At 41.0% G+C, this 24573-nt stretch overlaps 1 protein-coding gene across 4 annotated transcripts in view; it reads left to right on the forward strand.

Annotated features, from left to right (window-relative positions):
• The window catches only part of CDC42BPA (CDC42 binding protein kinase alpha), a 349488-nt gene that overhangs the window by 253033 nt on the left and 71882 nt on the right, over positions 1–24573 (forward strand). For all 4 annotated transcript variants that reach the window (XM_014598104.3, XM_019483101.2, XM_014598103.3 and 1 more), the window contains exons 12-17: positions 3025–3158; positions 5026–5268; positions 5569–5679; positions 12397–12644; positions 18900–19005; positions 21936–22060. In XM_014598104.3, the coding sequence (XP_014453590.2) occupies positions 3025–3158; positions 5026–5268; positions 5569–5679; positions 12397–12644; positions 18900–19005; positions 21936–22060 (967 nt within the window). The remainder of the gene's footprint in view (positions 1–3024; positions 3159–5025; positions 5269–5568; positions 5680–12396; positions 12645–18899; positions 19006–21935; positions 22061–24573) is intronic.

Below are 24573 nucleotides of genomic sequence, written 5' to 3' on the forward strand. Positions count from 1 at the left end.
CACCCTCGGATGGAGCTCATCCGGGCCTGCCAACTTAAAGGCATCCAGTTCTTCCAAGTGACTCTGCACCATCTCAGGGTCTACGCATGGTAGTCTGGTGCCTTGCTGCTGCCTCTCTACAACCCCAGTGAGAGACTTGTCGTGCCCCTCACTTAGGAACACTGAGGCAAAGAACTCTTTGAGGAGTTCAGCCTTGTCCCCCCTGTCCATCACCAATTGTTTCTGCCCATTTAGCAGGGGTCCTATTCCTCCCTGGGCCTTCCTTTTACTCCCTATATATCTAAAAAACAATTTCTTGTTGTCCTTTACTTGGGATGCCATCCTCAGCTGCATGGTAGCTTTGGCCCGTCTAACTGCCTCCCTACAAGCGTGAGCAGAGGAGGTATATTCGTCTTTGGTGATCTCTCCCTGTTTCCACTTTTTGTGTGCTCCCCTTTTGGCCCTTAGGCTGCCCTGGATTTCTTTGGTCAGCCAAGGAAGCCTCCTGGCCCCTTTCCCTCTTTTTCCTTGCAGGAGGATTAGGAGATCATAAGAAAATGTTTGTAGAAATATGTATTTTTCCTCATTTATTATAGCAATTATTAAAAATTATTAAAATCCCATAAATACAAATAGTGCTAAAACTAGAAATAAATTCAGCCATCTGAAATTAATTTGAATTGTATCCAGAGGAGAACACTTGCCAGCTCTTGGGTAACCCCATTTGATGGCTCTTTTAATGAAATAAATCCTTACCACTATAACTCACTGGAGACAGTGTCATTTGAGATATATCTGTTAATATGTTTCACCACAGTGTGGCCTATCCAAGGGCATGTGACATGCTGCAGTACATTATAGTATGATGCAATCTTTGCCATAGTATGTCACATAATAAAACAACTATGTATTATCTCTTGGTATGCCATTGTAGCTTTCCGTGCCTCTCCCCCGAGCATCACACGTCTGGGTCTCCTTCGAACTTTCTGGGTTGCACGGCCAGGCTACTGGGAGCGGCCTTGGATCAGCTTCCCAGGGGTCTCGCCTGCCACGCCTTTGATGATGATTAGTTCTTTATCAGGAGGAAAATGTTTTATCCTGTCTACCCTGGTACTCCCCCTCGGTCGTCCTCGTGATTATTGTTCCTTGGGGCTCCGCCTCCCCATCATCCTGCCTAACGCCAACCACGATGTTATCCGTCGGGGCAAGTGTTCTGGCCCGTACTGATGCTTGATTTCTTAAGGGCTATGGCTGTGAGCTACTGATGGTATGGGCACCGAGCGTCCACTGCCGCCCTTTTGTGTTCCCGGATTCACAGGAGGTCTGCCTCTGCCTGGGCTTTGGGTCTCCTTGACGGGTTACCCCCGCCCTGGATTCAGTACCTCTTGCCCATCGTCTGCGTCCGGGTTCTGGCTTCGTTATCCTCGTCAGTGTCCCAGTCACCGCTGCTGCTAGCCTCTGCCCATGCCAGCCTTGTAAGTGACTCGCTGGGCCCTAATTGGCCTGCCTTGTCTCCCATGGCTCCCCCTCTGGGGCACCACCATGTCTCCTCTGCCGCCAGCCTCTCGGTCCTCTTCGACCTCTCTGAGCCGGGTGAGAACGCCTCTTCCAGTTCCCCCCGGCTTCCTTCCTGCCGGGGCTTTTATCTCGGCACAGGGTGGCCGCTTGGCCAATTACCCCGGCACGCTTTTACAAAGTGCACCCACACAGACGCAGGAGCCATTCCTGGCCCCTCCTGGCTCCACTGTGGGTTTTCCTTTTGATCTTGGACCATGGCGGCAGGAGCTGCCGCGGTTTCACTTTCACCACGGGCAGCCACTGGCACAGCGTCCCATCACCTCTCTCTGGCTTCAGGTAAGTTTCCTCCACAGCCATATTCTAGCATGTTCTATGAATGTTCCATCCCATTAAAGAGAAACAAAGCAGTCGTAATACATGAATAAAACTAGACAATGATTTAGTACTCACTGGTAGTTTGAAATTACCTTTGGGCCCCTCAACATGTGCTGCTAAAGGTGCAATGGAATCTACTGCACTAGCTACACAGTTGCACTTCCTGCCATGTAACACATGCATGGCAGGAGGTATGATTGTGTCGTGCCTTAGTAATGGTGCAGAGGAGCCCAATCCAAGGCTCCCCCCACACCAATAAGAAGTAAGCTTCCATGGCTGGGAATCTCCTCAGTGAGGGCGGCCACTGGCACATCCCCAGAATACAGGACAATCCCTTGGTGAGGGATGGGCCCGCTTCACTAATCAGTGGTGAGGGGTGGGGCTACAGCCATCTCAGCCAATCATCAGGGAGGTGTAGGGCCACCCAGCCCCTTGGCCAGTCAGCAGCAAGGGGAGGGGTCAACCCTCCCTTCCTCCCTCCCTGGCTGGCTCAAACCCCTTTCTTCCTGACTGTGCACTGCCCACCTCTAGGCACAGCCAATAGAATCATGAGGACAAATGATTAACATGCACTTCCACCAATGAACTGAAAAATGTGAAAAATGGGACTTTTTTCATTCAGAAATGGACAGGAGGCAGAGGGTTTAAAAACAGGCTGGTCCAGTATAGAACAGGACCAATGGCCACCATATCCGCAGTTGAGGGGCTCCCAACTGTGGGGACACCCCACCCATCCCTGGGGTTCAGGGGTTGTGGCTATCGTGATCCCCTAGCTTCAGGAGTTTCACATGCCCTTGGGGTAGCTACAACCCCAGTTGCAGGACTCACAACACTGGCTAGGCATAGTGCACTCCTGCACCCGGGAGCCCTGTCAACTGATGGGACCCCTAGCTTAAGAGGAGACCCTGCTACACATGCAAATTAAAACTGGTTGGATCTTTTTATGGTGTGATGGGTACTTTGCATGTGTAACTGGTCTCAAGTTAATTGTGCAAGACCTGTAATATGTAGAGGGGGCCTTTGTTACACTACCTCCATAAAAGAATGCATATGTGTTGTGTATTATGCACAACTTTAGGCCAGCTAGTCTATGCTGCTCAAGAGCGAGCATGATTTCCCCTTATGTATTTACGAGTACCTCTTTTTTTCTAGATTCTGGACAGCTGGAACAGCAACTAGAGGAAGCCAGTTCTGCACGACGAGAATTAGATGATGCTTCCAGGCAAATTAAGGCTTTTGAGAAACAAATCAGAGGCCTGAAGCAAGAGAGAGAGGACCTTAATAAGGTAAAAAGTGTTATATTGGTAACTTTATTATATTTCATTTTAAATGAATGTTCCCTTAACATCTTAATTTCATAGTAAAATTGATTAGGTGATGATGCAAATGTATTACTCTTTCTGAATTCTGACTCCTTTTTTGACGCAAGGAGATCATTTTAAACATTACGTGTACTATCACATTGGGTGGTCCTTGCCGATTGATTCCAGACATTAAACAGATCCATGAAATGTTCTCCATGTTGGCTGCACAGAAAGCCTTTCTGGGCCTCAGATTAAAATGATAATTATAGCAGTTAGTAGGCAAAGGATAGAAGAACTGCCCCACAGTACTAATTTAATCAGTCTGGTGAAAGTCATGCTCTGAACAGTCTGATGATGGTTGCTTTGTGTTGCATGAGTATTTCCAGCAGAGGGAGATAAAAGATCTTCAAATTGAAAGATTTAAGAAATAACTTGGGGAACATACAAATAGTCTCACCAGAATTATTTCTCTTCCTTTTTGAATATCTCTACATAGCACAATGCAACGCCATGAAAAATCCAAGCTAAGGCTAAACAAGCAAGTTCAGGTACCCCAAAGTATAGCTACATTTGTTTGATGCTATAACAGGACTAATGATCCTAGGCCAAACCCTGTATGTTATAATTATAACATAGTTATACTGTTTCAAGTACCTGAACTAACCCAGGTATTTCTGCACAACATTTTCCTGTGCAGACAGCCTTTCTCAACATCCTTTTGTTCTCCCACCTCTGCTCAGCAGGTTGTAACACTTCTACTTTTATGCAAACCTCGTTTCCGTATGCTACTTATTATTTTGAGCTCTACCCTGGGCTATAACTTAAACCAACTGGGAAACAGAAGCAGGTGCAAAGTATAGGTGCATCTGCCTGCTGAATGGGGTGTTGCATCATGAATGCATTAAACCATTAGCATCCAATACTTTGGATACTAATTTGCTAGGTAAAATTTAAGGTATTGGCTTTGATCTGTAAACGATCTATTACTGCCTTGGGATTTATGTAGCCACTTGATGTAGACTTGGATGTAGACCATCCATCTATCTTTTCATGGCAGCACTGGGCTCTAAGGGCATCTTTACATGTGCTCTGGGGGTGGGGGGAGGAGGGGCGCTTTAATTAGAGTGGCTCTTGGGATAATTACAGCACATCAGAGCAGACATCCTACACATCTGCAGACACCCTTAGTCTTCTTTAAGTGCTAGAACATTTGGAAACTATTGTTGGACTTGTGTAGCCAGCAAGATTACAAAGTGGGCTTTCCGTCTTCCCTGTACTACATGCATGTTTAGGCTCTCTAAGAATATGTATGTAATTTGTGCTATTGGTTCTTGATGATAGTGTAGATATGGGATACAGGAGTTATTATAACTGTAGAAGATTACCAAAGTCTTTGAAGATGGAGATTTTTACAAAATATTTTTCCATTCACTTATCACTTGAAGTTTTTATTTGACAGATATAATATTTAATGATGCAAGTTTTTCTTTACTTGGTTTAAATCATTCAGGAAAAGTGCAACAATAATACTTTGAATTAAAATATCATCATTGTTTTGTTATATGAGATGGTCTCAAAAGTATTGACACTCCATGCACTGAATCTATGTAGTGGGCCAAATTCAAGATTCAGTTGGCTGCATTTGTTTTTAATCTGGCCTCTCACCTTCATAGATAATTTTCACAGTTCATTGCAAGCACTCAGCCTGTCATATATGGGTGTTTTTTTTAGGATGTAAATATTTAGTTTCCTTTTACTTAGAACCTCATGCCCTTGTCCAAAGGTAGGGCAGAATTTAGCCCTGTAGCTCTATGTATGTTTATAACCTTTCCATTTTTTTAATCTGTAGGAACTGACAGAGTCTAGTGAGAGACTAAAATCCCAAGCCAAAGAGCTGAAAGATGCACATAGCCAGCGGAAACTCGCTATGCAGGAGTTCTCAGAGATGAATGAGCGGCTGACAGACTTGCACTCCCAAAAACAGAAACTTACCCGCCAGCTCCGAGATAAGGAGGAAGAGATGGAAGTGGTGATGCAAAAGGTGGAAAATTTAAGGCAGGAGTTACGCAGAACAGAAAGAATAAAAAAAGAAGTAAGTAGTCCAAAGGAGTTTTAAAAAGTCCTTGAGGAGTAATGATATGTGAAGGGCTTTTCAGGCAAGCAAAATAATGCTTATTTCACTACCTTTATTTAAATAAAATTATATGAGTCTATGAATTTTTAGAGTGATATTCATTTGATTATAGTATAGTATGCAAAATTTAGTTTCTCAAGAATTCAGAAATTTCAGCCTAATAATTGGGCATTCAGCCCTGACACGAAAAGAAATCTCAGTGTGTTTGGAAGAAGTATAATATCCGAATCTGGCTATTGTTAACAATTATTTTTGTAGCTGGAAGTTCAAACTGAAGCTGCAGCTGCTGAAGCATCTAAGGACAGGAAATTGCGTGAGCGAAGTGAGCAGTACTGTAAGCAGCTGGAGAGTGAACTAGAAGGACTAAAGGTTAGTCTGCTTTGATTTTGACACCTTTAAACTTAACAGCCTGCTAGGATTTGAGCTGTAAAATTGTTTTCAGGCATGGGACAAAAGGGTATTATGAATTTGTCACTTCACCTTGCTCTGTACTGAATGCAAATGCAAGTCGTATCATGCTGTCACTATGAAAGTCTGTGTAAGAAACAAAGTTCCAGCGAGCACAAACTTTTGACCAGTATCCTATGTGTACATTAAAAGGTGGCTATAGTCAGCGAAGCATCACTATAAGGAATCCTTAGTTTTTCTGTATTTAATCTTCTGTTACTAATTGCTAACTCTACAAGTCAAAAAAGGTCTTTTATAATTTGTTAATGTATTTCAGACAATATCTATGCAGACATGTTGGGTATTAATTTGTTGTAATGGTATATTTCAGTTATGAGCCTAACAGAATTATTTTAAGGGAAAAATTATAATGTACTGCATATCTTAGGTAAGTATGTCTAGCAAGGCCGCAATCTGATAAACACTTAAGTACGAGACTAACTTTGCACAAATGAATAGTCCTATTAATTTTAGTGTCGTTATTTATATAAATAAATGCTTTCTGAATCAGGAATTTAACCAGTTCAAACTAAAACTCTTATCCCATTGTGTGGCATTATATAATAGGCTTTGTAGAGGTCCAAAAAGATGATTAGAAAAAAAATAGGTTTCCTGGTTTCTGTATAAGTGTTTGCATAAGGCAAAATCTTGTTTCCACTTAACTCATTAGGATGATTTTATTAAGAAAGATGATAGATTCTTAATCACCTGAAGTCTCTAAGTCAAGATAGGATGCCTTTCTAAATGTTATGGCCTTCAAACAGGAAGTACAAAGTGAAATCCCATGAACTTTGTTTTGCAGAAGGTCAGACTAGACCATTCCCTTCTGGGCTTAAAATCTATGGTTAACAGTTTTGTTAATCAGTGTCATTGGGATCCTTGCCAACATTAAGAGGCAGGGTGGCAGATTGGTTAAGACGTCTTGCTACAGCTCAAGCTCAGGCTCTGTGGAGGGTATGGCTGGGCTCAAGCTCTGCAGAAGTGATGGCTAGCACAGTACAGCTCTGTGCCATCATCACCCAAACCAGTTTGGACCTTCTTGCAGACTGGATCCAGCCTGCAGACCATAGGTTGCTGATCCCTGCTTTAGAAGATTTGATTTTTCCTTAAACCAGATGTCATAAGACTACAACTGTTGCAAATTCAGCCTGCTCTCAGAAAACAAAGCAGTCTTCCTTCTGGTTCTTATGTCTCCAGCAGCCATGAACAGTCTGGCATCAGAGCTAAGATGGCTGTAGTGGTTGTTACTTGAATATAGGATGTAGTTTATTCTTTAACAGCTCTACAGGTTCTGAATTTCTGACAGTGGCAAAAAATTGTCAGTGTCAGTAAATGAAGAAGAAAATGATCTGGGTGGTATGTAGGGGGGGATACATGTAGAAATGGATTCCCATTTTTAAACACGGTCTGTTCATAACCAAACTTGAATTAATGTTATATATGCTCAAAATTTAAGCATTGTTTTTCAACAGACAAATGTAACTTCTTTTTAGGAGGCAGGGAAGGGTGGCACATTATAGACTAACTTGTTCAGAAAGGCATGAACCTATCAATTCCAGAAAGAAAAAAAAGCCTTGTGCAGAACACTTCGGCCTCTCTGGATATTTCATCACTGACCTCCGAATAGCTGTTCTTAAACACCACAACTTTAAAAAATAACTTGAACCTGAAACTGTGGGACAAGAAATCATCCTTGAATCATTTGAATCGTATTATGTAGACTAGTTTTTATAATCCCTATGTTCTTCAGTAAATTAACAGTTTTGTTCATCCCCTTTACCATATAGTTCATTGGGCTGGGCCCCAGCAGAATCAACAGCATTTCAAGTCATGGTGACTCCACAGCTCAGCATTGCTCAGTATGTGTGTCTACTCCAGAAAGAATCATAGAAAATAGAGCTGGAAGGGACTTTGAAGGGTCCTGTAGTTTATCCCCCTGTACCAGGTCAAGACAAATTATATCTAAACCATTCCTGAAAGCTGTTTCTCTAATCTGATCTCAAAAACCTCCAGTGATGGAGATCCTACTACCTTTCTAGGTAATCTGTTCCATTGCTTCACTATTTTTACAGCTAAAGCTTTTTTAATGTCTAATTCTCCCTTGCTGTACTTTAAGCCCATTCCTTTTTGTCCTGCCCCCAGTGGATATAAACAACTGTTTATAACATCCTTCTTTTTAATGAACTTCCACGTATTTTAAGACTGTTATTAGGTCTCTCTTCAGTCTTCTCTTCTGTAGACTAAAACAACTCCATTTCTTTCCATCTTTATTCCTAGTTGTGTTTTCTAGATCTCACATCATTTTTATTGCTCTTCTCTGGACACTGCAAAGATTCACATCTTTCTTGAAGGAAATGCAAAAGCTGAGTGGAATGGAAAAAATTATCTCATATTTCTGACACATGACACTCCTGTTTATATATCTCATTGCAACAGTATGATGATATTGTTGTCTCATGCTTAGTTTGTCATTGACAATAACCTTCAGACACTTTGCTGGAAAACTCCTGCCTTTCCGGTTATACCTCTTTTAGTATTTGTGCAGTTGATTAGTCCTACCTTAGTGTACTTGTCCTGATTAAATTTCACCTATTTCAGGCCATTTCTCCAGTTTGTCAAGATTGTTTTGAATTCTAATCCTGTTTCCCAAAGTGCTTGCAACACTTTCCAGCTCAGTATTGTATACACATTAAATAAGTGTGTTCTCTATTCTATCATCCAAACCATTAAGGAAAGTATAGAATAGTATCAAACATAGGACAAACCCCTGGGGAACCTAGTTGATATAACCTTCTAGTTTGATAGTGAGTCATAACTAACTGCTCTTTAAGTACTTTTTCTAATGGTTTGTCTATACATATTACAGTAGATTTATCTGGACCACCTTTTCTTATCTTGCTTATGAAGCTATTGTGAAAGTGAATGTCAAAAGGCTGGTTAAACTCCGGATATATCACATCTGTTGCTTCTCCTCTATCCACCAGGCCTGTTCCCTTTCATAGAAGGAAATTTAATAGTTTTGATATGACTTGTTCTTCACAAATCCACAGTGATTTTTATCTTTTAGGTATTTACAAATGGCTTGTTCATTTTTTTTCAGTATCTTTCTGGGAATTGAAGACTGGCTGGTTGGTAACCCCTTGGGTCTTCCTTTTTCCCCTTGTTAAAGATAGATGCCTTTTCTAGTCTTCTGGATCATGTATTCGCCACTAACAGCCCCAAGATTTCTTCAGTCAATTACCCAAGAACCATAGAATAAATTACATCAAGCCCATCTGACAAGATTTCATGTAATTTGTCCAAATAGGGCAGAATCTTATTTTACTAGTGTATGTTATAATCAAAATGCAGCTTGCAACCAACTCTGAGTTACCTGGCTGAAATGTAGGAGCAATTCTGTTGCCCACTGTGAGTGCATATGTGCCCCCATTATAGGAATAGAATTGCTCTCTGGAGATGCGCAGATATCATATAACACAACACTTACTTTCTTCTACTTCTGTACGAACCGTGATGTTTATAAAGCAGTACTCCAGTGATGTGATTTATCCTGCCAAATCTCTGCTAGGACAATTCAGTCTTAAATTTAATGATACACAGAGATGTTCAGCATCTCCTATATATTTCCCATTATTCTTGCATTGTATTGTTATTATATTGCCAGTATATTTCTATAGAAATTTTAGTCTTTCAGTTCCTCCTTATTGCAGTCGGCTTAAATGCTAATACCTAGTGCTGACTTTTTTCAATAAAAATGTAAAACCCCTTTTCTTTATGCTGCTGAATGTTTTTCAGTATGTTCAAGCTGGAATTTCAAAGCATGCCTATTTTCCCAGGTTTTTTGGGGGACTGGAAAAAGGGATGGGAGAATTTGTGAACAAGAAAGTGTGGTGGGAAAACAGGAGGCTTTGGACTTTGATGTCATTTGAAAGTTTTATGAGCATATTTTTTAAATTTGTGTGTGTGTTCCTAAACCTTCACTGATAGGAGCACTCTAGACAAACTTAAAATAAATTATATATTTTTTAAATATTTGACACGTTGAAAATTACATTTCCAGCCCCCTGCCTGTTTTCCCCTACCTGAGCCATGACAGGTTATTTAATAAAGAAAAAATAATAACAGAAAAATTATGGCCAAAGCATATGCCTGTTCAGTTTAAATATATTTTGCTTCCTTATAGAGTTTCTTTAACCAACATTTTATAGGTAAAAAAGCTTTGTATCAAAAACATAGATAGTTAACCATACTCACCCAATAAAAGCCTTGATTTTGTAACTGCAAAATACTCTTATCTATGGAAGGTAGAAACTGTGTATCCTGAAATAAAAACTAGCAAAAAATAGCAGTATCACTAAGGGCTAATCTCACAGAAGCCAAGCAGAAAGTCTTCCAAGATTAACTTTTAACAATGTGTTCAGCTGTGATAAAGGAGAAAATATGATTACATTGAGTGGCCATGTTTGAATCTTCACAGTTTTTGTCGATGCATCTACAAAGCATTACTGCAGTCTCTTGTGATGGTGTTCTATATGCATACTGATGTTCAAAATGTGATACTGTCTTTGCAGTTGTAAACAGTGCCTCCATGTTATACTTATATCTAAATACACTTAGTAACATTATTAATCATATCATCTTTGTGAGGTAGACTAGTATTGTTTTCTTTATTTAAGCTAAAGAAACTTGTTCAAATTTTCAAACATACCCTTTAACCATCTGTGTGCAAATAAGTATATTGCATCCTTTTGTGCCTCACAGTTACGCTGTTTGTGCACTCAGGGAAATGCATATGAAAACATTTATGCGTGCAGCAGGAGATCAGGCTTGGGCCAGCTCAGAATATATTTTCTATTCCTTATGCTACTGTTGAACTCTAGTTCTGTTTTAATATTTAGTTCTTGAAACAATACCCAATTGCTCACCAACCACTTTCTTTCACACTAGCAATTCTTCTGTGCTGTGGGCTCATGTTTTGATGCTTTAGAATATCATTGAAATTGCATTGGAACTTTCTAAGTACCTGGTACATAAGGTTGTAGTTTTACCTACTGCACCTGCTGTGGGTAGGTCTCAGTGAAGAAAACTAGCATCTCAGGCAGCAGCAAACCTGTGAAATGGTTGTTGCTATCTGTCCAGCAACGTATCCCCACACTATTCCACACTCGCCTGCCCTGAGACATCTTCAGATGGGATCATTCTCTTATTCCCTAGTTTGTCTCTGTCACAACAGTAAGATTTTACCCTTAGATTGTTGTGTCTTTGTTCTGATTGAGGTAATCTTGTGATATTGTAAATTATATTATATTTTTTGACATCGGCATTCCCAAGCCAATGTTGGTAGCAAGGCTTATTTTTCTTGAGATAGGTGTCCAGTAGAAATGCAGACGATCTAAGTTTTCTTGGCCAGCCTGTAGCTATCAACATCTGTTTGCGCATCAGCAAAGTGAAGGTACACAAACCCTTGTTTGATGCTGACTGAGAAGAATTTTATTAGCTCATGGGAAAGTTGGTGGTTATAACTAGACATGCTGATATCTCAGGGATGTTATCTTAGGCTTCTAGTAGAACTGCCCTGCCTAAAGCACCACGTTGCTTTACTAAATGTTTTATTTTACATATTTTATAATTAAGTTTCAGAGATTTTAAAAACCTGATCTTTTCCATGTCTTTTTGTTAAAAGGTACTTTCATCTTGGGAATTAGTGTTGGATTTTAAGACTTGAACAGCAGATGATGATTAATACTCAGTCAGATAGGCTCTACTTCATTTTGAGTGTACACTTTCTTCCACACTAGTCAGTAGGAAAGCATTGATTGTAGTGGGTGCAGAATATCGGTCCTTTGCTTTCAGAGCTAACCCAAGCAATGTTGAAATAGCAGATCTTGCCAAACAGCTGTGCAGCATTCAAACTGATACAGACTGAAGAAGCTATCATTCTTAGTACTTAGAGTTTGTTTTCCCCACTAGTCTGGTGTGGCATATATGATAAATTTAGATGAACTGCATCCTGGTTCTTTTTCGAAGCTGCTGGCCAAAAGGTTTAAGATTGGTCATATTTGACACCTGTGTTCTAGTCAGCATTGATGTTTCTGAATTGCTCCCTTATAGCTGTCTCACAAATTGCTTATATGAGAAATTCAAGTAGAAAGTATGTGAGTTGGAATCAGAAGAGGTCTTGGTAAGATTTGGAGACTATATCTTTTCCCACTCTAGGGTGGTCGCTTGAATTTTATGCGATCAGTCTTCCAGTTTTGTGAACTCAAAGGGCTTGTGTTGGGGAAACACAAGAATAAACCATGTGGTCTCTTCCTGGTTGCCTATAAGTAGGCAGAATGTGGCTTTTAACATTCCAAAGTGTGATATAACCATATTATGCCATGATTTGAAAATAACGTGTAAGCGGCTAGCCTACAGGAAGAGAGTGGAGAATTGGACTTAACTGTGTTCTGACACTGACTTTTAAACAGTTGAGATAAATGCATATATGTAACTGCAGTCTGTTGTATGAATTATACTCTCACAGTGTGCAATATTCTAAACATAGGATTGTGTATATCAAGATTGAGTTATTATTAAGCATACATTTTCAGTGTTCTGCTGTGCAAGAAAACTAATGTTGAGCTGTTCCTTTTTTAGCAAAAGCAAATTGGTCGCTCACCAGGGGTGAGCAGCACAGAACATCAGCAAGAGATCACTAAATTAAAGGCCGACTTGGAAAAGAAAAGTGTTTTCTATGAAGAGGAACTATCCAAACGAGAACTAATGCATGCTAATGAAATCAAAAACTTGAAGAAAGAACTGCGGGATGCAGAGAGCCAGCAGCTCGCCCTCAAGAAAGAGATTATGATCTTGAAAGACAAATTAGAAAAGACCAGGAGAGAGAGGTAAGTGCAGCCCTAGAGCTTGCCAATGAATCCTAGATACCATAATAGTTCCAAATGTCATTTCAAAACATACCATCAGTCCAGGGGTTCTGGCTCCAAATTCATTTTGGTAGACCTGATGTCAGAGTATAACGTGTAAACAAGAAAAATAACTGAAATCCATTTACTGGCCTTGTTCAAAGACAGGTACCCCTGAAAATTATATATATTCTTAGGTCAAATTCTGCACTGTGAAAATTTGGCTCCTGGGGTTTAAGTTATAGCTTGAATAATTTTTTAGCATTCTTTTTCCTCTTGGTCATGTCATCATTTGATTGGAAAACTAACATGCGAGAGGTCATCTGCTGCTTGCATTCCTGCTGGCACAAGAACAGTCATTTAAGGTGGCATGAGGTTGATTCATCCTGGGTTTTATCCAGTGCTAACATCCGTCATTAGGCTCCTGTAGATACAAACCCTTTCATCTGTACTGACAGAGTGATTTGTCAAAGTCCTGCTTTTCTTCCAGGTGGTGGAGCTGATAATTAGCCTGGAGAACATTCCTCAAACTATTCATCAGTAAAAACATGTTCATCTTAATGTACTACTAGTAGTAGGCTGATTGTATGAAGGACTTTCATTCATATAAATTTCAAAGTGCTTTACAGACAGCAGCATACGTCCTCTCTTTCCTGTTACACAGCAGGAAGTGGAATAGGAGAACCAAGAAATGTAACTCAGAAAGGCAAAACATAATGAGAGCTGCATGTCCATAGCCACAGTGTGAGAACCAAACAAAGGAATAAAAAGAAGATGTGCTCTATTTCCCTTTGGGGGCTCTATTTCCCTTTGGGGGCTAAGTACAAGAATATATTGTATTGCATTTTACTGCTGCCTTAAGTGGCACTACCTCCTATTGGCAGCTTGACAAACTGTAGTGTAAGAATGAATGGGAGTGGAGGATGCCAAACTAATTTTAGGTTAGCAAAGACATCTGACATGACTGCTATACTTCAGGAGAGTGTCAACAGAATATAAGATCTACAGGAAGTAGACTTTTTTTGTTCCTATGGATACCCAATTCTTACTGCATCCAGACACTGTTTCTCCTGGCCTTACAGGTATGCTGCTGATGGTAGAAAGTAGGATACAGTGATGAGGTAACTCAAAGACTTTCAGATCAGATGGTCAAGTTAGGATGTTATGTCTTGTATTGTGTCAGGGTTGACAGTAGTCTTACAAACAGTTTAGATTGTGGCTTTGCATAGGATAGTTTGGATAGGGATGATCCTGCCTCAGGCAGGGGGTTGGACTAGAGGTCCCATCCAGGGACCCAGGGATCCAGGGGGTTGACCTCTAGAGGTCCCATCCAGCCCACTTCTCTTATTTCTAGGAATCACTTGGAATACTGTTGAAATTACAGCCATCTTTGGGATGGACATACAACAGCTCATTCTGTGGCAATGTCATAGCTTTTTTTTAGGACAGGAAGTAAAGATTAACATTCAGTTGAAGTTCTAGGTAAAACTTACATAAATCAGCACGTTATCAATATGCCACAAGAAAAAGATTAGTCAGAATACTGAGGCTAGAAACCTTACAAATGCAAATAGGACACATCTTTAATAATTCAAATAGTCAGGATTATAAATGTGACTGACTAGCACAATACACGCTGGTATATTAGTTCAGGGCTGACTCAGAAGGAAGAAGGGCTTTTAATGAATCACTAACACCACTTCCTGCAGCACAAAAATTTTCTTGGAATTCTCTCATCCAAACACTGACCAGCCCTGACACTGCTGAGTTTGTGTGATCTTATCAGATTACAGCTCCAAGTTATACAGTTTCAAAAATCACAAAGTGACTACATTTCCTATTCTAAAGCAATAACAAGATTATTTCATAAGGCAACCCTACCTCTTGTTTGCTCTTTTCAAAAATCTAGTTCCAGCATGATCTTTTTGATCTCTCCAAGGAAAAGTGAAAAGGAACTGAGTATAAATGGAATGGTAAAGTAGATGTGCATTTTTGTGTGTGTAGTGATCACCTTTATTTCAAATGTTTTAACTAAGACAGATCCTGAACTAAAATGTATCATATAGCCAAAATGTAGGGTCTGATCCTCTTGCTAGGAGTGGAAGACACACTTAGCACCTCTCAGGAAAGGGTCAGTATAATGCAAGATCAGGCCTCCAGGGTACAATAAGATTAGTATCCTAGAGAAGCAGGGCTGGAAAGGACCTCCAGTGGCCATCTAGTCCAACCCCCTGCCCAAGGCAGGATCATCCCTATCCGAATCATCCTATACAAAGCCATAATCTAAACTCTTTGTAAGACTACTGTCAACCCTGACAACAACATAAGACATAACACCCTAACCTGCCACAGGTAAAGCAGGGGAACCACAGCAGCCAGTGTCCTGCTTCTATAAAAGGTTGTTAATACACTTAAGAGATCCCAGGTAGAGGTTCATGCCCCCCACACAGAGGAAGGCAAAGACCCCCGCAGTCTATAACAGTCTGACCATGGGGTCAGAAATTCCTTCGGTGTGCACACTATTCTGCATGAGCCACTCATTTTTTTAAAAAAACCTGCATTAGAATTGCTCTAGAGAGATTTTTTTTTAAATTGATATGGTGATCAGTCTGACCCTGAGCAGAGGGGCAAGACCCTTTAGCCAGGAACCTCCAGCTTTAAGTCCCAGCAGGAGCTTTGGCACATCTTACTGCCAAATGATATGTTTCAAAGGATGCCTAGCAACAAATGATTTTAGTGAGGAGCCTAATATGCTGTACTATATTTCAGAGTCTGGTTGCAACATTAAATTTATTTCAGATTAGGAGTAGGAATTAAGTTCTTCATAAATGTCTGTTCATGTACCAAGTGATGCTTGTATAGGCTTGTGGGCATAGGACAGGAAGGCATGCCTATAGAATAGGCATGTGCAGAGTCCTGCTGTGGTCATTGGAACTCCATGAAGATCCTAGAGCAGGATTCAGACATAAGTAAGTGAGGAAAAAAATTATGAGCTAATTTGGATCTGCAATTGCTCAGGGTTTTATGAGTGATGCTTAAATATTACGGAATGAAGAAATAAAGCTATGATGTGCCTGTTAGTAATTGGTTGTCTTCCATCAAAGAAAATTATTTTAGCTTACGGAACTTTATTGCATTTTTCTTCTTACCTTGCTGCTGTTTAGACTCATGGGTGTGCGCATGTGTGTGTGTGTGTTTGTGTTTGTAAATAAAGGCTGTGCTGGGGCAGAAAGGTTTTGTCAGATGTATTACTTATGAGTAGTACAGCCACAAGTGATTACCTAGGTCAATTCCAAAAAAAGTTTAACAAGAACTTTGTGCCACACTATTCTGCATGCGCTACTCTTTTTTTTTTTTTAAACCTGCATTAGAATTGCTCTAGAGAGATTTTTTTTGTTAAATTGATATGATCATTAATATTTCTCTGCCTCTAATATGAGTCATTCTTAGTATTGATAGTCCAACTGTATGTGCCTTGCAGGAAGAGAGAAACACTACCTTTGCCTACATAATAATGATTCTGTGTTAAAGTCTGAGACCTTGTAATTTACCAGGGCATGAAACAAATGCCTCATGCTACTAGAACATAAGAATGTGAATACAGGATCAGACCAGTAATGCAACTACTGTGGTAATCTGTCTCTGATCTTTGTCAGGATCACATGCTTGAGAGACAAGTACAAGATGGGATAATCATGGAATATCCTGTTTGTAGGAGAAGCTTCTTTTGAACCTGTCAGTTAGTGGTTGGTTTACTGAGCTGGGAGTTTTTGTAAGTCTGTCTTGTTAAAGGGTGTGGTGTGAATAAGTCAAATGTTTGAGGTTTGAATTTTGCTTCAAGGCCCCTTCCCATGGCTTCAAAATAGCATGATAAAATAATTTGTGCCCTCCGCCCACAGTCACAATACAGAAGTAGAAACATGACATTATAAGAGTGTACTCCACATTGTTTTATTATGGCTTGCTCAGTTATTTTAAGAACGAAAGACAATCTAGGGCACATACATATTTCCTAAAGTTCATGAACAAATATGTAACTAAGTTTTAGAAAAGGACATGAAATAGCTAAGAGAGAGCCTGTGGCATTTTGTTCTTCTTGCCTGCCCAAGATATGCCACTGGAATCTGTCACTTTTCTAAGCCAGGCATTTCAGGCTAGATGAGATACTTGAGGACAGTTGGTAGATCTCTGCACTCACTCCTTATTTTTGAGGCCACATTTTCCTTTCTTCAGCTTCTCTATCTTCCCCTTTGCTTCCCTTACAAGTTTGATTCACTGGTGTGATGACTACTGCCACTGCAATTAATGACTTTGCTTACAAAAAGCCCAAAAAACATCAGTTGCACACACTGAACTAACAAAAGTTTATATTAATTCACCAACTGTGACTGTGAGCAAGCCTAGAAAGAGCACATTTTAGAAAAGTCTAAAGCTGCCAAAACAAAATACATTTTAAATGCACAATGCTGAACAAAAATATTAGCCAAGTGCTAAAAGGAAAAAAAGCGTTGATCTATTGTCTGAGAAATTAGCCTTGAACCCATCCATGTCTTGGTCATGGCAGCAAGACCTGTTTCCTTTAATTTTTTTCTGCTTATTCCCCAGTCTGCTCATCATATGCATGGACTCTCAAGGTCTGGGAGAGGGTGGTGATGGATTTCAGAATGGAAGTCATACAGTACCAATAATATGTTACATTGCTGGAGTGAAGTGTTATGTTTCAAAGGATGCCTAGCAACAAACAATTTCAGTGATGAGCCTAATATGCTGTACTATATTTCAAAGTCTGGTTGCAACACTAAATGAATTTCAAATTAGGAATAGGAAATTCAAGCCAGGAATATTCTAAAACGGGTTCAGTGTAACCACTGATGGCTTCTCAGTTTTTAAGGATGTTCTTGCAGATTTTTATAACTCTGCCAAGTTCCATCTCAAAGACAGAGTTAGATGAAGACATAATTCTCCATCCCATAATCTGAAATATTGATCTGGTTGCAATTTAAACTTCAAGACAGTTTCCGATGTTTTTTATTTTTTTCTCGCATTTTACTGAGCACTATCTTCAGTGTCATAATAGATGGGCCATGATAATTTTACCTAGTGTCTACCTGGCACCATCTCATCAACCTATTAGCAAACTATATCCTAGTTACCAGCCATTACTGTGAAACTGAAATGCCATAAAATAATCTTCACGAGTCTCTGCAAGTAGATGGGATGGATTTGAGGGGGTTTATGGCTCTTCTGTGGTATACTACCTTTTTTCTGATCTTGAGGATTGAGAAAATCATATTTCCTTTAACAGGGAGAGAGTGTCTTACAGCTTCATTCATCCGCAAGTTCATAAGGTTCCTTGAATAAGATAATGTTGATTGATTTGACAGTGTATTACATGTGTTGTCTCCCTGCTAAATGAGATCCACCTGAGTAGGGAAGAGTTCAGAACAGCAGCCAGCCTGGAGGCTTTCCACAGAAGAAAAAACAACAGATTTCAGAATCTGCCTGTGTCAGAGCCTACAGTTCAATCATGATGTATCCCAAGATGTCAGCTTATCTGTCCACTTCTTATTGATACTGATAGATGAACCTCAAATGGGTTCACAGTTCAAATAAACATCCTTTTAGGTTTGTTAAATTAGCCTGGGAATAGTTTAGGCAGCAGCTTTTCTCTTCATGGGATCAATCTTGCTAGACCAACGTGTGTTTCACACATGAGATGCTAACATGTCCAGGTCTTGCATCTGACAATTCTGTCTGTAATCCTGCCTAGGAGCTAGAAGTGCAGAGATGTGTGAAAAGTAAAATGTCATCTTAACAAAATAATGTATATATATGAAAGGGCTTTCCCTTACCTGTGAGTGTCTTCGATTCTGTGACAATGCCTTGAAATCATAATAGACTGGTATGTTTTATTTCACAAAATAAAAACTGCCGATAAGTTTGGAAGATTGCCCTAAAGAATGAAATACTTCTAAGAAGTTGATAAATGTTAGCTGTATTAATCCTGCAGCAAAAGAAGGTTAATATCTGTACTAATAACATTGAACACACTGTTTCAGAGTCCTAAGATTAAGCAGATAATCACGTTCACAGTTTAGTAGGTTTCTTATATAATACTTTCACCTTTTTTGTATGCTTCACAGTCCCTACATAGTTACACACTGCAACCATAATTAGATTTAAGGAAATAATGTGGTAGGATAATGTGAAACTTACTGTATTTTCATTACACCTTAGCCAAAGTGAAAGAGAGGAGTTTGAAGCAGAATTCAAACAGAAGTATGAACGTGAGAAAATTCTATTAATGGAGGAAAACAAAAAGCTCTCAAATGAGCTAGATAAGGTGAGTATTGCTTATGTGAGTGGCTTGGTTATCAGTTCAACTTTCAGTATATCCTGTGTTGGAGATAATATAGATTGGATCCACAGTATCCATCTCTACTATGACCCTATATTCTTGTCTTCAGATGGGGCACCTCTTATTTATTAAACCCCATAATTTCATGCTTTGGACAGAAAAACTCTACTGAGTTAATAGGAATGGAGGGCTGTTCCTTCCATAGTAACTGATTCATGTGTCTGCCCCTACCTAATGGCAAGTAAAAGCAAGTAAAATCAGAGTAGCTGCCTCCTGAATAACACATTGTGAATGAAATGGGGACAAAATGCCTCAGGTTAGCTTCCACTTAACACAGAATAGGAGAAGGCACACCTGGAATATGTTAAGCAAGGGCATGCGTCACTTTTCCTGTTGAAGCTGGGCCACTGGGCAGCCAAGAAAGCAACAGTCCTTGGGATGGACAAGCAACAGGGAGCATGCCTATGCGGACTAGCATGGAAACATTCTCCCCCTGGGAGGGGAAAGAAACCCCGGCTTCCAGTCTCTGCCACTAGAGTGATTGTTTTTTATTTAACCAAGGACCATAAAATGCACAAACAGTTATAGGACCAGGGACTGGAACCAAGGAATCTGATCCCTCCCCCACCCAATCACTAGGCTACAAGAGTCCAGCTCCCTCTTGCTTGCCCTTCTGATGCCATGACTCTTGTATTCTCATCTGCCCAGTGATCCACCTTCAACAGGGAAGGGTGGTAAGTACCTTTATCTAGCCTGGTCTGTAGCCTGGTGGTTAAGACATTGAAGGGTTCAAATCACCTCAGACTGTGGAGGACTTAGGGCCCACTTTCTGAGTAAGTTGTCTACCCACTAGGCTGCTGAACACAGTGTTCAATGTTGCCAATACAAGTTTGGCATGGGTGGGTGAACTGCTAGGTATAGATGTAATATGTTTCAAATATGCAAGAAGATGAAGTAGAATTGGGCATAGGTGGAGAATTAAAGTGTCTGGGGAGACAAAGCTATGCAATCCTTTCTTAGGCCTGACTCCTGCTGAACAAGCAGAAAATCGCATAGCTACACAGCAGAGCTGGAACAGAAGATCAAGGTGTCTTGCATTCCTTGTTTTGCTCAAGCCCTTTCATCTTATGCTTCTGCAAGCAATGTACGTCCACATCTGTACATAAAAGAGAAGTCCTAAGGCTTGTCAAAAATATTGCAAAAGTGTCATTCTGCTAGTAACTCCAATTCTGATTTGTTTTCTGAAGCAGAAATGCAGTTTTGGTCCTTACAAAGGATCTTTCAACACAGCTAAGTCTAGACATAGAAGCAAATGTCACAAAGAACTCATTGTGATTGATATGGGTTTTTAAAGGAGGTACTAAAAGGTAGAGCACAGAGAAATAAAACTCCTTGATCAGTGTCGCAGGGCACCTCAGTGCCTGCTCCTAGAGAGGAGAAACTGCCAGGGAGAGAGCCCTGGCAGAGCCTAATGAACACAGCTGCAGGTTGCCGGAGCAACTAAGGGGAGCCAGCTGCCTGTAGGGGGCAGGGCCTGGCCCTTATAAAGCCCAGGGCTGAGGCCAGGCTGGCAGTTCTCTGCCAGCACCCAGAGAGGCAGGAGCTCACAGGGCTAAGATGCCAGGACTGCTCAAGCAGGCTGAAGGATGGTGGCTCTGTGGTGCAGGAACTATGTTGTTGCAGCCAGGCGGCCTTGAGTTAAGTTACAGCCAGGAGGCTTGTGTTTTGTTTGGTTAGTGCGTGTATTACACCGGAGGTTTGGGTGAGGCTGTAGGGGTTGAAGGAGGCCTCATCAGGGACTCACAAGGGAGTGTGAGGCCCTGGCGCCAGTGAGGGCGCAGTCTAGTGCCAGGAGGGCGCATTATTCTCACAGCGCCAGTGAAGGCGCAACTGGCAGTGAGGAGCGCAACCAGTGGGTTGCGGGTGCAACCGGTGGGTTGCAGACTGGGGAACAGAGACCCCGGGTTGTGTGTGGGGTACGTAGACCCCAGCCCCAGAGCGGGGCAGCATTGAGAAGCCCAAGGTGGGCACGGCGAGCCCCAAAGAGGGGGAGCACCATATTGGACTATTGAGAAGCCCTAGCGTGGGCATGGTGAGCCCTGAGGAGGAGGGAGTGCCATATTAGGGAGCCCAGGATGGGCGCAGCAGATGCCAGCAAGGGTGTCACTTGCGGGGTACATAGACCCCAGCCCTGGGGGGGGGGGGGGGTGATTACTGAGGAGCCCTAGAGCGGGGCGATATTGAGAAACCCAGGACAGGAGGAGCGATCCCGGTAACAGGCTAGCACCGCAGAGAACCCAGGACAGGGGAAGGGTGCTGCGGTGGACCCAGACAGAAAGGGTTAGCAGTACAGCGTCCCAGAGAAGGGCAAGGTGCTGCAGTGGCCCCCGAGAGGACGGGGAGTAGCAGCGCAGTGAGCCCGTACTAGAGAGGGTAGTGGTGCAGTGGGCCTAAGAGACCGGTGGCTCGAGGGGACGTCCCAGAGGGGACTAGCGTATTATAGAAGAAGGGCCCGGGAAGCGGGCGTGCAGACACACCAATGTCTTTCACATCAGCGAGGCTTGGGGCGTGGTATTAGGGGTGGTAGGAGCCACGTGTAGCCCATAAGGCTAGGGTGCCTGGGGAGCACCCATTACACCGGGAGACCCCAGGGGGTCCAGGAACACATGGGGACAGAGGTCCCGAGTAGCCATGCCCAGGGAGTCATAGGCAGCCTCCCAACCTTATATTTACCGGCAAGACATGGCGGGCGAGAATAAGAGGGTGCCTCGGGCCGGCCTTGACACGGAGCGAGGGACCTCAGGGAGATCACGGCCCTCCTAAAGGACTCCGCCGTGACAATCAGTTTAGGCCAGCACAAGAGTCAAGTCACAGCTCTTTATAGACTAAAGAGGCTTTTTGACATTATCTTTCAGCTGACCACCATGTTTGAGAGGCTAAGTATGAACAACCGACAGCTGGAGGAAGAGATGAGAGACCTGGCAGACAAAAAGGAATCTGTGGCACATTGGGAAGCCCAGATTACTGAGATCATCCAGTGGTAAGTACCCAACTCCAATGTCATGGCAGATGCCCTTGATATAGGATAGTTATGGGGTAGGGCTGCTAGTGCATTTTTTTTATTTGCATGTTGCAACAGAAAACCCCAGTTCCCTTGAGAAAATTTCCAACATGTCAGGTTGGACCTACATTTTTTTTTTTTTTCCTGGGTGTTTCATTACATTCTGGGTTTAGAAAATCATGTTCCTTCTTAAGAGTAAAATTTGTCTTTTCAAATAAAACTGTTAAACCACGAAAGAATCGGAGCCATTGGGTCTGGCTTGTAGCTTTGGAAAAATGTTGAAAGGAATCATGTGCCTTGCTCACTGTTTTAAGGAAGAGCAAGTCTGGGAAAAGCAGTGGCTGTGAGGAATTGTATCACTTCTCCTGCATTACGAACTTCCATGGAGTGAAACGAACTTAATGGAATTTATATGCAATGTTATGGGGAGAGAAACTATTCTCAAAGTGCAAGCACTTAAGTCTAACACATGGAAAATGCAATTCAAGTGACCTTGCTAATCATGCTTTCATTAAACTGTCACATTATGTTTATAATGCATCCTGTCTATTTCTAATACACTAAGGAAAAAGTATGAATTTCAACTGTTGAAGGAATGAGAGAGCTCTTACAGGGAGTTAGTGATTTTAAAATATCTTTTGCTTTTTTGGCCCATTGTAATGTTGAATTTGTGAAAACAAACTGCATCCAAATTTTTTTTTTTTTTATAGATCGGTTACTTTTGTGGGGTTTCTGTATTGTACACTAATCTTTTGTTTTGTTTTGTTTGTCTTGTTTCTTACTGTCTGAATAATCAAAGCCTTTTATTTGGTCAAAATATATAAATGAATAAACATTGTCTTTTTAAGGAGACCTGGTTAGTTTGCTATTGTGACATCAATATAACTTTATTGGATATTTTCGGACAAAGCTTTTTTTAAATATTACCACTCAATACATGTTGGGAACTATGGACATATTAGAAGCGATGTATTTTGTTACATAGATGTACATACTTCAAATCCATGTGCAGGCAAGTCCATATTCTCTCAAGACATCACTTCCACAGCAGCAGCAATGAGTGTTTTGTTTTGTTTTTTTTTCTCCAAACCCTTTGTATCTCTAGTTCTCTCAAACAGCTGTTAAGTGTAATAGATTCTATGCCAGCCCTAAGTCTGAATACATTAAGATGGTTGTTTCAGAGTTGTTCAAAATAATTTAATTTGTGTAAATGACCTCTTTTTCCCTCCACCTCGATTTCAATCATTATATGCAAAAATCAGGGTTTTCTTAAAGGGTATTATTGTAATGTCTGAAATAAATTCACAACTGAGGTTTGGTTAACATATTAAAGCCTTCATAAACCAGTACATGGGAACTCTGGAGGAAGTCAAGTCAGCCATGATTGTATATTGTTTCACTTGGCCATGGATAACATTTTTGCAGATAGTTGTATAGCAAATCATTTTCTCTCTCCTCCCATTCTGTGCTTTTTTTTTTTTTTTTTTTTCTATGCAAATATTTTTGAAGAGGTACCAGTGCTGCTGTTGAGATGGTACTGGAAAGGTCATGAATGTTGTCAGACTAAAAGAGAACTGTATGTAACAAGCAAGGATTTTTAATGAAAACATACCTCAGAGCTATTTAAATGTATAATGTTCAAAACCAAAATCAGACCTCTTATTCACTGAGCTCAATTACATTGTATTATTCTTTCTAAAAATAAAAAGGAATTTTGTAGGAATATAGGATATTCAGGGACAAACAAAAAGAAGACAAGAGGAAATCTATCTAGATTCACATGTTTAAATGTTACATACATCTATTTTATTTTACTTTTTCCCAGCTCAAGGATATCCAATAGCCTTCACTCAACAATGCTTAGCTACTCCTTTGCTCAAGTGACTGCTGGTTTGGCTTGTACTCTTCCACTTGTGTTTCTCAGATAATCTTGTGGCATCCGTCTGCTCTCTACATACAGTTCAACACTGCGTACTAAAATTACATTGTCACTTAGTGATGTATCTCTCTGCATGCATACATAGAGCACTCTTTAGCATTGGTAGGAGTGATATTTTTTTTATGAGAGCCTGACATACTTTCTCATTCTAAAGGGTGCCAATGTTTTTGGACATATGTAAGTTCTTAATCTTCTTCCAAAGCATTTTCAGTTCACATGACAGCCTCAGCATGACAGACTCACCGAATCATAAATAGGATGAAAAGAATTTTCAGGTTCTCAAGAATAGTGATTCTCAACAGAGGTGTCACAAGCTCCTTTGAAGGGTGATGGAGCACCAGGCCCCTGTGGGAAGAGGTAAGCACCGGCACTTCCCCATGTGCCAGTGCTTCCCCGAGCACCCTGAACCCACCCCAGCATCCTGGCAGTGCTCTCCATAACCCCTTACATCAGTTCCAAGAGCATGGGAGGAGTGAGAGAAGGAACTGGGCTGAAAATTATAGCTCCTGTCCACCAGCAGCCCCTGTGTCAACCATCCCTGTGCTGTGTGGCT

This window comes from Alligator mississippiensis, chromosome 1, assembly GCF_030867095.1.
Source record: "Alligator mississippiensis isolate rAllMis1 chromosome 1, rAllMis1, whole genome shotgun sequence".
Lineage (NCBI taxonomy): Eukaryota > Metazoa > Chordata > Crocodylia > Alligatoridae > Alligator > Alligator mississippiensis.